The following is a 12,836-nucleotide window of genomic DNA, read 5'->3' on the forward strand; positions in this document are numbered from 1 at the left end:
AAGAGTTCTAGGTAGTCCGTAGGTGACCCGTGGTCTCCCTGGCTTCCGTCATTTCTTTCTCTTTGCCTTTTCCAACTTATAGTAGGCATTAAGTTGACAATGTTAGGTTTAGATATGCCAATGTTGTAAAAATCGTCTGTATCCAAAGCTTTAAAGTATAACCTGTTGGTGGTAGGCATCGCTTACTTACTTTCCTATCAGTTTGTATCAGTCTTAAAAAATGATTTATTTTAATTGTTTTAATTAATAACATTTTTCATATTCTCAAATAAGAGAAAACATAATTAAGTTTTTTGGCTTCTCTCCTTTTAACTCATCTGAGTACATTGTCATGCTTCCCTTCTTCCCCGATTATGGAGTTCCCTAATCTTGTGTTTAATGTCTCTAAAGCATGTCGATAATCCAGGACATTCCTGCAGCTTTGTTATATACATGCTTCTAAAGTATATATGTTCCACGCCGTATAATGGAAACCTTGTCTTCTAACAGTCTTTTTCAAGTTGGAATATGTGTTCCACTATTTATGCCCAACTTGGAATTTGCATTGAGCAAACACTTTGTTGAAAATGTTTGTCTGCTGATTATCTTTAATATAATATTTTGTACTGAACCATTTTTTCTGCAACTTAAATTTCCATGCATAGTATGATGTGTTTCGAGGAGTAGATGGTGAGAATCATGCATGAGATTGCTTAAGTTTGCAGGTAGATGCTTAATCCACAGGACCGCATGAGACCACATGTCATCAAGGACCGTATTTTGCATCTGCGCAGAAGGCTTCACTCTAAATGGCTTTCCCATTTTACGCAATAGAGGAATTGGTCAATCAGAAGGATAATTTTTTTATTTCATAAAATTAATGTCTACAGAAAATGATAATAGATACATTATTGTGGAGTTATATTCTATTTCTAGAAGCATCACTACAGCTTTGTATAAATTTTCTATTATCATCTGGCATAGATAAGAACGTAGCATTTTAAAAGAAGGCTTATCATTGTCATCGAGAAAACTTTGAACTGTCACATGGACTTAGCAAGAAATTGGTGGACCTGTATCAACCCAGCAAGTCTTGCACACTCTGCAGTTGAAAAAGAGTGGGTGCATGTTGACCACGCAGATCCAGCTTTTCCAAATGGTTCTCTACCTTGCATTAATATTTTCTGAAATGTGTCCTGCCCTTTGCAGTCTTACCCGCACTGCACCTTTGTTGTCTAAATTCTGATTTATAGCCTCTATTAACCTTTGAACCTACTAAATTTGAAGTCTAAGCAAAAGTTGCTTCAATTATGAATTACTTGGACATTTGTACATAGCTTTCGAATCATGGTTTCATTAATCCTTGAAGGTAGTCTGAACACTAGTTGCTTTATTTCTAAATCGTGTTCATGGCATATATTTCAAAATTCTCCTTTTTTTGTGTGTGTCTCTTTCTGGTCTAGGTTGGGGTTGAAGCTTTTCGTTTTCATTTATTTTCAGATTTGGTCCAATAAATTTGTTTTGGAGCACTCTTTATGACCAAGCAATGACACTCTTCTGGCCTGTTTGAAGGATTTTTCTGGATTTGCTAATGCCACGGATCAAGAAAATGATGTTCTACTTGATAGTTGTTTCACTCTTCCATACAAGTGAGTTCCATTTTATTCTCTGGTTGATATATGAAATTTAGATGGAATTTACTTCTATAAAAAATTTAGATACCTCCATATCTTTCACCTTCAGACTAATTTTTATTTTCTTAAGTTGTTTGACCCCAGACTTGTTTTGTTGGTTTCACTTGTCGGGTTTCACCATTCAATAATTGATTCAATGCATGTAGGTTAGGCTTGATCATAACAGCTTAGGCATGAGGTACTGACCTTGAAAGGTTTGTTGTTGGTTCGGAACTCTACTTCTAGAACATCATGCAACTAGCAAGGAAACCCCTGCATTTAAGGAAGGTAAAAAATTAATTAGTGATTAATTAACCCACTAATTAAAGAAAAATATTTAATGTAATTCTTTTATATGAAAAGCTCAAAAAAAGAAAATAAAGTATGATTAACAGGGTTTGCTGGTCCATACCCACAGTTACATAACAAAATCAATATGCCAACTTTACCTCTGTTCTGTTCATTTCTACCACGTATATTGATTTTGTTATGTACATGGTTGGTGATGTTGATTCATGTTGCAGATGTGTTCAAATTGATAGCAAAACCGAAGAAGGGAGGACTGGGTGTGATCAGACATACCTGTTCTGGAACCTGCATGAGCCAACTCCCAGACAGGTTACTAATTAATAGGTGATCAGGGAAGCAATTGTCGATTACAGACTGCATTTAGTTTCTCTGAATCTAGAGATGTTGTGTCAATCTGATCAGTAGAAAAAAACTAGAAATTCGTGCACCCTAATTTTTTTTCCCTTTTTCTTTTCTTCGGTACTTAATCAATTTCTTATGGTGGCGTTATCTTCTTCTGTTTGTGTTGTTCTTTGGTTGTTCTGCATTACTTTTTACTGTTACCTGATGGAAGATTTCAGAGCTTCCTTTGATGTTACTGAAATTTCTTGTTCTCTAGTGGGGTCGCAGAGATCATCCAGTCCAAAATCCTTGGCTGCATCCCGAGATTAATTTATGCCACCTTTTTTATGAGAACAATTTATATATTATTTTTTGTAGTTATTTTTTCGACTGTCTTTTTCTTGTCTTAATTTGATTTTCTCTTTTTTCTTTCAGTATTCTTTCGAAGAAAATTGTGACTTGGTGGCACATTGTTGGCTCAGTTGTGTCCGTATCATTTGATTGAGGTAGATGCCCTACAATAGGCTTCTAGAAGGTGTGATATTGGTTTTGAGAATCAAGCTGATAGTAGATAATCCTATTAGACTTAGAATTCTTTAACAAATAGCATTTTTTTCTTGTATTGTTGATAGAAACTAAATTTAATTCTTAATATGAAGTTTGTTCCTTTATATGAATTTATTTTTCTATTTTTGTTGCATATGATGCCATAATAAATAGAAAGCAGAGTGGAAGTTGCACAGCTTGAAAGCCTGCTCTTGTGGGCCTTGGCAAGGAGAAAAGAAATATGCTGAACCTTCTGTTTGTTTGATGGTGCATTGTATAGTTTTCTCTTTCAAATTTTCCAAAACTTTAGATTCTAGTCGTTTACTCAAGCTGGTGGCTTACGTTTTCTCTTGTACATTTTTGTTTTACATGATGGTGAATGTGCTAATTATCTCAAATTACTTTGTAGTACTGCTTAGTAATTTCTTGGTGCTAACATCTAATTTTATCCCAACTCTATTTGATTGGTTCAAATTAGTTAGTGATATTAAGCTATAAACTTGTTGAACATGGGTGAACTATGATTTTTTAGTAAAATAAACTTCTTAAATGTTGATGGATATTTCAATGCTTGCGTTGTTTGATAATGGGGTTGTTGAAAATTTTATAAAACTAGATGCCAGCATATGGTTGTATCTACACCTATTGCATGCACATGAATAGCATTTAAAATATTCAACCGTGTTTAATGGACTGCTTTTTTTTCCTCAATTATTGAAGGCTATAGGGGTGGTGAAATGCACTGTGATTTCAATAACCGGTATGGATTGGCAGCACATTTTCCCGCCAAAGGCTATAGCGAAGGAAGCAATAGGGGTGATCTTGGAGGTTAAAACATTCACGGGTAAAGATCTAGTGGCTATAATACTGGTGATAGCTATCATCGGTATAGGCCTATTCTTTCTAGTTGGTTCCTGGTCTTTCAAGCGGGTTGGGAAGCTCTTGCAAGATCATATTTCCTTTCCTTGAAGTAACCGTAACGTGTTTGGTAAATGGTTGCCTTGAGTAGCTGGTCTCCTTAACCAATTTGAATGCCAAACTCAACGTTTCTAGCGCTTACATTCTGGTTGTGCAGGTGCAACACTTTGGTGTCGGATATGGGGTAGAGTGGCTAGCTGAACACAGCCTTAAATCGTATCACTATTCAATAAAGGTGATCCTCGAATAGGATTGTAAAGGTGATCGAGGTAGCGACAAATAACACTGTTTTGAATGGGAACTAATTAACAGGAGAAGTTCTTGCAGCCTTCATAGACAAGCTTGAGCTTTGAGGGTCTAATCAAGCGCAAGTTCTTGTAGCCTTCATAGACAAGCTTGAGCTTTGAGGGTATAATCAAGCGCTTTCTATAGAAAATACTAGAACTAGTAACAAGCACGCATTTTTACAACTAATCAAACACAACACAACACCCTTCATTGACAAAACAGTTTAATGCTAATTTTTTGAGAATACAGTCAGACAATGGTTCTGAATTCTTCTCAAACAATTTGAAAAAACTTTCTATCGAAAAAATATTGGGCATGATCACCGATGCCCACACACATCACAGCAAAATCGTGTGGTGGAATGAAGCACCGTGAATTCCGGATGTGGCAGGAGCATTAAAATTGCAATCTGGGGTAAATTCAACATTTTGACTGCCACAGACCTGATTATGCTCAATTAGATCTGGTATGACCACTAACTATGATTCAATTATTTTTCTAACCTCATTTTGTTGGAAGAAGTCTGGTAACCACCGTAGGATGATGGGCGTTGCTAGAAGAACTTTTTACAACCTTTGATTTGTAACAATGTTGATTCTTTTTAGTAACCCAAGGGTTGTATTCAATATATTCTTGAAAAATCAACAACACAGTGTGTGAGATCGTGCTCTGCTCAATACTCTCTATGCAACTCTGTGTTCTATGTTGTACTTGTTTCTCACACCCATCATAGCCTTGGTTCTCTATGTTACACACAGTAATCAAAATCTTGCAATAGATAGGTCACTATTTAATAATTCAGGGAAAATTGACAAGGGAGACATTTATAAATAGCTGATAACGCAATCTGTAGAGACATAAGGTGTACTTAATATGAATCTCAAAAATTGCTACTACCATGTAAAGGATAAAGTAGTTGCCTTTGAAAAACAAAGAAGTGCAAGGCAAGGTGGATGAAAAAATATTTGTCAATAGTCAATATGTAAAATCGTATGTTGAGCTCAAAGCCAGTGCAATCGTAAAAACTTACACAATCTCTCAATATATTACGAGCTACGTATACCTGCATATGCTTCAAAATATCATCTTCAAGGAGCCATATGTGAAGGACATTCAGCCGGTTGTGAAGGGTATCGTGTATGATTCAGACATGGGTCTTCTTGAAAATTTCATCACACATATTATTGGTAAACTTTCTTTTATACAATAAAATTTCTTTTTTGTTTCCGAGCCCAATGAAAATTTATTCAACAGAAAAGAAAGCATTTCCAGAAGCCGATGTCCAATAGATGAGATGATTTGATTCTTTAGCTTCCAATCTGATCCTGATCGTTGTTTCCTGAATATAACAAGTACGAGGTGAAAACCGTGACGTTCCCCCAACACAACCACCAACAAGATAATAAAACAATGTCACATAAATAGAAAAATTATAAACCTATGTTTATTTGTGGCACATGATAGAGCATCAAAATTTGCTTTATAAAATACATTGCCTGTATTCACAGTCAAACCAATAAATTGATAACTATCGGTGCACACGGTTTAATTTTTTCTTTTTCAGTTACGGTGATCTTTGATCGAAGAGTGTCCCACTAGCTTGCCTTCTTCCCCACTTACTCGAGAAGTTTTAAGACCATAATACCTAGCACTCATGGTAGGACCGGTCCACCAAGAAATCCAGGTTTGGCGGACCAAAAGGAGATGCCTTGCTCTCCAAAACATATAATGTTGGAGCCAGACCCTTTGTACCACCTTGCTCTCCAAAAACTTGCCTTCTTCCCCACTTAAGTGTGTAAACAAATAACACTCATCATAAAAAACATTTAAGAAATCATTGCGCACCCAATGCCACAAGTGTTTTTCTCAAAATAAACATAACTTATGTAATTTTTTTTTCTTATCTTCTAATATGAAAATGTGGTCAAAAACTCAATTTTATGCTTAAACATCTTTGCACATAAGTTTTCTTTTTAAGCGATATATGAGTTGTTGGGTTTCTACATATACTATGTTCATAAATCATAATTCATTTTCAACAAAATATACCAAAAAGGAAAGATATATTTATTCAAAAGTCCTTCTTTTTATCATAATTAATCAGACTTAAATCATGTTTAGAGATGAGCATTAGAAAAGAGTTCAAGATTTAACAGTTAGAATACAAGCTTAAACACTATGTCTAGAAGGGAACTAGAAGAGTTAAATTTTCTGTACTGTTGATAAGATGTCAGGAACCACACATTCAATTTTCATTGAAAAATCCTTTAAAAATAATTTTTAAAATTTTGTTTATGAAATTGAATTGCATGGAACCCTTTTATAGAATTGAATATTTATTTGAAATTCAATACAAAATCAAATATAATTTTTAGCCTTTGTAAAATTTTCACTAGCAACATAAATCCATTAAGAAAAAATGCTGAAAAACTCAACTTCATTTGAGTAGTGATGATTTATTAAAAATTCAGCAACCCAACACCATCCCAAAGATAGTAAGTTACAAGTACGGAGTTTTATCTCTGTTGTAAACCTTATAAATCAATAACCATAAATCCAATAGTTGAGATATTTTCGGAGAACATGCATGAAGACGTTAGCTTTAAATCTCATAAGTTCTTATGAATTTTTGACGTGTAAATTTGGAGAAACAGATTTTCTACCAGTCTGCTAGAAAACAGAACCTACTTGGGTTCTAGAATAAGGTCAACTTCGAGGAGTTCTTACGAATAAACTATAAATCCATTTTCCACGAAATTATTTGGTATGTTAAAAGTTCGAGCATGTTTTTGTTTGTCATAAATTGCTTCGAAAAAATTTCTATAAATCTGAAACTGCAACTGTGTTGCAACAATCATATAATATAATCAGTAAGCGTACTGTATGCATATTTTGAACTTATTGTTAAACACAATAATGACTCGAAGCAATACATTCAGTTTAGTCTCTCTTCAATATCCATATAAAACACTCATTTCCAATATCATCAAACAATCCAAACATAATTTACAAGATCATAAAATAATCAAACATTCTAGCCTACCATGCAATCTTGTTTAACTACCAATATAGGCTAGTTGTTGTACCATAGCTTTTCCGGTGAATCGAATTCCAAATTACTTTTTGGACAACTTGTTTATAATCCTATACAAATTTATCATAACCAATACATAATTTATTTATAGATAAATCCTAATTCACTTAAAGAAGTACAAGGCACCTATCGGTTTGGCATAATACAAGCAATTGATTTTGAATGCATATCAGTTGGGAGTTACAAATGCACAGCTTCTTTTTAAGATATTTGTCATTTCAAGTTTGCAATAATTTTCATTAATTAGTCAAACAAGTAGAAGGAAAATCCATCCCATACCCTCGTAGAAACAGCTGTAGTTCACCTTCTGTGCACCAACCCAACCCCAAGGGACATACCTTGCTCCAGCTTATTGAGGAGAGGTGATAACTGTGGGGAAAAAACCATGGTTGTCAGCCTAACAGCCATTACCTACTCCCACTACCCCGACCCCTTTAGGACAAACTGTGCAATAGTTTCTTATATACTTTTCTCTTTAATTCAAAAAATAATAATACATCAATCACTTCTTCACATAATAGCAGAAGTTTTAGAATACGTTGTTGTAGCTGACTAGGCGTTGATTGTGCTGCAAGCATGAGGTAGTGATTTAGTTTGGAGGAGGTTGACCATTCAACCTTGTGAACTTCACACCAAACAATGAAAAAATTGATGGAGAAAAAATATACTAAGCATTGAACTAATGGTGAATCAAGCACAATAACAACGATGGGACAGGGAAAGATGGAATTAGCAAAAGGTTAGGTTTTCTAAGTCTCAACTGTCATACTCTTCTAGGATAAACAACTTTTACAAACAAAAGAATAATGAGTGCTGAAATTTTAACGATATCTGAATTGATTTAGACAAATGTAGATTTGGATCAGTCCACGATCATCTGCCACAGACAAATGCAGATTTTGTCCGTGTTTGGAAACACGCTTGGCCATAGGGCATGCTAAGAGATTACTTCTAAATGGCCTCTTTCTAAGGGAAAGAGGATCAATCTCACTTCTATACCATGTGACCCGTGAAGATAATAATAGTCTGAAGGAAATCTTATCTGGATGAGATTGCATACCAATGACACGAATCACATATACTGTCTTTAAGAGGTTTGGGTGAGGTTCACATGCATTGGATTCACATATAGACCAAGCATATATGCGGAAATCTATGTGTCAATTGTATGCCCCTAAAGCATAACATAAGTTATTACTTCCAGGCCATTAGCAATAGCAGAATGAATTAGCCAAGGTTTATAAAAGAGTTGATGCTCAGAAAAGATTTTTAGCAACAAGAAGCATTATTTGTAGAGCTAAAAATGCTTCCATTTTTCATGGGGAGGTGACTTGGCCTATTTACGAGATGGAGCAGGAAAGCTAATGCAGTTTTTTATTGGCAATCAATTCAAATAGAGCATGTTAAGGCATATTTAGGAATGAAAAGCGTTACCTACATTAAGTCTCCATCACAACATCAGGTGATGGCTTGGGATGTTGGATTTGAAGGCATGCTTAGATGACACAACCAACTAGCAATAGAAATAGGATGACTGACCAAAATGATACTCCAATGATGCTCGGCTTCATATTTCTTCCACCATTTGGTGGCGGCGGAATTGGGTCATCTTCGATCTGGTTTCCTATTATACTGAATCACAAAGACAATTAAAGATACTCAAACCATGCTATGAATCAAATAATATAACCCAATTTCAATTATAGTATTTTTAGTTTTTCGATTCTCAAAGAGACCTGAATGGTCAGAGAGAGTTGAATGATGATGCTGGGCTGGCTTCTCCAAAATAAACAAAAAAAATGGCCCACTTACTTTAGTTGTATCTTTTTATTGCCTTTCAAAGATGCCGGTAAAGGTCCAGTGAAATTATTGTATGCCAAGTTCCTGCAATTGGTCAATGAAAATCTTTTCATAATAATATCCAATTGGATATTAAACTCCAGTTGTACATTCACACTATATGACGGCACTCAGATGGGGAACAGAAGATTGAGCATGCTAAAAATTCAGCATAACTAACTGACTTACAAAGATAGCGTAACCCACACAGAGTTCTAAAACTATGACAGGCAATCTCACCTAATGAAACCTGAGCCAAAACTCATTTTACTCACCTCAAGCTTGAGGATCAAGTGACAACTCATTTAGTCGCAAGTTTAAATTGGCAGGCTTAAGATTATAGAAACATGAAGCCAACAAGCTAATTTATTTGTGACAGCTCGTATAACAATGGGCGTTGTAGTGCAAATCATGCACACACAAATACATTTCATGGCCCTAGCTTCTCTTTAGCATCCCCGTCAGCTATAGAGCATATTAAGAGGCAATTAGTTAATTCGTACTAGACTTGCTAGTCCTATTTAACACGTTATGGTCGGCTCATTAGCTTATTGTTTTGTGAGGAAATGAGAGTGTTACAAGCCTAACCCGTTTGATGCATGAGCTACAAATGTTCATTCGTTGGTCTACCTGTAACTCTATAGAAATGATGGCCTCAGTTCCTTTGAAGGTTGTAAACCTCCCTTCAAATGGAGCTCCGCGGATGACACATGCTGCAAGTGTTCTAGGCCTTACTTCCTTTGAAGCGCACTCTTGGTCTTGCATCCATTGAACTCTCAAGAGTTCTTTCAGCTTGCTCATCAATACGCTTCTATTCCAAAAGTTGAGGCGGGGGGAGAGAATACTTTGAAGCCACTCGCCTAGGCCAACTATTGCTAACACACACAGAAGTTACAAAATACATATTTAGGCATACTAGTTGAGATATAACATCCAGTATAAATTGTTTTACGTAGCTTTACTTCAGAATAGAATCTTGTTCCTAAAAACTGTATTCAATAAGATTTGTGCTTAATTAATAAATTAAGACTTCTCTAAGGTGGAGGAAGCACGAACATTTAATTGGGAGATAGTATTTCATATGGGCTCCAGATACTATTTTGGGGGCCTTTTCATTGGTCAAGGTCCCAATTTGGCAGGTTCGCCTAGGGTATTGGGGCTGGGGGCGATTCAATTAAACAAGAAGAAAGAAAGCAGGATAGCTTTGAGCAAGCAACCTAGAATTGAAGGCTTACTTAGTAAAAACGCTATAGACTTGAATTGAAGAAAGTAAACTTTAGGTTTCAGGTCATGAACTGGGTTTTAGAATTTATTGAAGCCTTTTCATGTGACTAAACTCACAACTCTTTCAAGGAAGGAAATGTCCCCAAGAAGTTTGGAATGTGTCCATTCAAGCTGTTGTTACTCAAGTCTCTGCAAAATCAGAGTTGAGGTTCAGTGAATCTCTACATAATTATGCAAAGTGGAAATTAAGCCAAGCATGACCATATTTTTCTCACATTATCTCAAGTGCAGTTAGGCTGCTGAAGTCCAGAAGGGTGCCCTTCAAGCCCGATCCACTAAGATGCCTAAAAAAGCAAAGGAAAATGGAAAGAATATCAAGAAACTTCTTTACGTCAAAATATTAATCTTTCATATGGGTTAGAACCAAATTAGATTCGTATCATTGAATCCGAGTCATTGGCCAATATACTGCATCCAAGTTTCAACTAGGAGGAGGAATATAGGTAACAATTAAGGGACTCTGATCCAATGGTTAGGTACCGCATGCTACTTACAGTTCAGTAACACGTGGTGGATCATCAGCATCGCAATTGAGCCAATCCCAGGTGAACCCTATGGGAAGGCATGGATCGCCTGCCCACAATTGAAGTTGTTGATATTGCTCCTGTAACATCACCAATGCGTTCACTGCAAGCCATTGTCAGAAAAAACAGCATTCTGTTCAAACTTCTAATGAAACGAAATGGTATAAAGGATCTTCAGATAGCATTTTCACCAATGGAGAAGTGGTTAATTTTTTTCAATTTCCTTAGAAAAAGATGTGTGATAAGAAAGAACATTGCTTTTTCTTGCTTTTAACAAGAGGCATTAGTCGGTCAAAGCAATAAAATGAACCTGTTATGTAATTTTTTTTCCCTAAAGGTAGCCACTCAAATAAGGGCCTATATTTATCATCTTTATCCTTTTAACTCCATTTAGAATGTTAACTGAAATTTACAAAAAAAATGTGAGACCCTTTACTTGATTCAAAGTTAAAAGGCAAATGCTTCATCTTAAATGAACAACATTGGAGAGCATAAATTTCACTGCTCCTGCAAAATTAAGGTGGTTTAACCTAGCACCTTTTTTTATAGGTCAGCAAGGGTGAAGCGGGTATCAGAAAAACCACATAAAGCATATACTTTAAAATACATATGAAGATAAGAATTATTGTGTGTTTGTTGATTTATTATGTAGGGACTAAACTATGAGTTGTCTAACTAATTTAATGATTACTTACAAAATGTTACGTATTTTGTTTAACTTGGCATATGAGACCGTGTGAACGATAATTAAATTGATCAAACAACTCATATATGAAACAGCAAGGAATTTCCATATTTAGATAAACTTAGTAAATATAACTTAGTATGAACTAGTTGCAAGTTGTCTAATCAACTTGATTGATGATTTATAAAGTGTCATCGGTTCATTTTAATGGGAGAGAGAGAGAGACCATCGTCCTCGTTGGTTCCATTAGCGAGTCCTCGATGGACCTTGAAAACTTCCATTGCGTTGATGATTGGAGGAAGGGATGCATTAGCTGTGTTGACCAAGGAAACGACCGATCCAGCAGTCATGTAATGACCGTGACTGTAGAACTCCATCACATACGTCCCATAATCAGGGACCATGGGCTCACTTTTATTTCCGCTGCCATTAACAAGGAAAATGAAGGACCTGCTCTTATTTTGAGAAGCGGCTCGTAATACTTCCTGGAAATAGAACTTGTAGTAATAGGTAGCATCCTCTGCAAATATTTCGGAAGTTGGGACCGTCAGAGTCGTTGCCTTGCTCGACGCTGGTGTTATGGCGTGGACCAATGCCTGTCCTGGAATATCCGTGTAGTTTTGGATGAAGCTCATGTTATCTCTCGTCACAGTAACCACGCCGTCCATCTCAACACTAGGATGCCACCAACGATCATAAGGATCATCAGGGTAACTGCAGCCAATGCGACAACTGAAAAGTTAAAGCGCGTCTACAAAAAATGATTTCCTCGTTCCATATAAATTCTTACTTTTTGAAAATTAACTATCTTTATAAACTTTTCGGGGGCGGGAAAGGGGATGGGATACATTGACAAGAAAATGCTCGGGTCCTTTGAATGACTAAATCATCCCTGACAAAAAAAGTGACGAAATGTAAAATTGGCCATCCTGTGAGGACAAAAGTGGAACCCGAAAAGTTATCTTTCTTTGACATTTTTGTAAATGAGGCCACAAGTATTCACTAGCATTCCTGTAAACGTTCTTGCCAAAACTCACATAGAGATTTTTTTTTAGTTTTCACTTTTTTACGTATGAGTGCTCCTTAAAACTTTAAATTTTTAGTAACAGTGCCCTTTAACCATAACTTTCTGGCTCTGCCACTATATTATAAAGTGACGCCATTGTCATGTATGTAACAACCATTTTTTCATCACATATTTAATTTTTGATCATCCAACAACATATGACACATGACAACGTCCATATATATTATATTATATATCTATATAATGCAAGCTGGTCACCGAATGTTGCGAGATGACTAAAACTTGAAAGTTTGCTTGTTAAATAACAGTGTCTATGTTGAGATTAGAGATAGTTTCTCCAACGATAACG

At 35.8% G+C, this 12,836-nt stretch overlaps 1 protein-coding gene and 1 long non-coding RNA gene across 2 annotated transcripts; one reads left to right on the forward strand and one right to left on the reverse strand.

Annotated features, from left to right (window-relative positions):
- The first annotated feature begins 318 nt into the window (after positions 1-318).
- On the forward strand, positions 319-2,766 carry LOC126410091 (uncharacterized). The gene is made up of 3 exons (XR_007573484.1): positions 319-1,628; positions 2,177-2,285; positions 2,718-2,766. It is a non-coding gene; the product is annotated as an uncharacterized LOC126410091 (long non-coding RNA).
- A 2,494-nt stretch (positions 2,767-5,260) lies between these two features.
- Positions 5,261-11,791, reverse strand: LOC116254414 (probable LRR receptor-like serine/threonine-protein kinase At5g59680). The gene is made up of 7 exons (XM_031629796.2): positions 11,687-11,791; positions 10,746-10,878; positions 10,467-10,535; positions 10,309-10,380; positions 8,941-9,012; positions 8,567-8,760; positions 5,261-5,373 (listed from the first exon to the last, which is right to left on the reverse strand). Exons 1-6 carry the CDS (start codon positions 11,739-11,741, stop codon positions 8,625-8,627), a joined length of 537 nt encoding a protein of 178 aa, XP_031485656.2. The 5' UTR covers positions 11,742-11,791; the 3' UTR covers positions 5,261-5,373; positions 8,567-8,624.
- Between the last annotated feature and the right edge of the window lie 1,045 nt (positions 11,792-12,836).

Source organism: Nymphaea colorata, chromosome 5, assembly GCF_008831285.2.
Source record: "Nymphaea colorata isolate Beijing-Zhang1983 chromosome 5, ASM883128v2, whole genome shotgun sequence".
NCBI classification, from domain to species: Eukaryota; Viridiplantae; Streptophyta; class Magnoliopsida; order Nymphaeales; family Nymphaeaceae; genus Nymphaea; species Nymphaea colorata.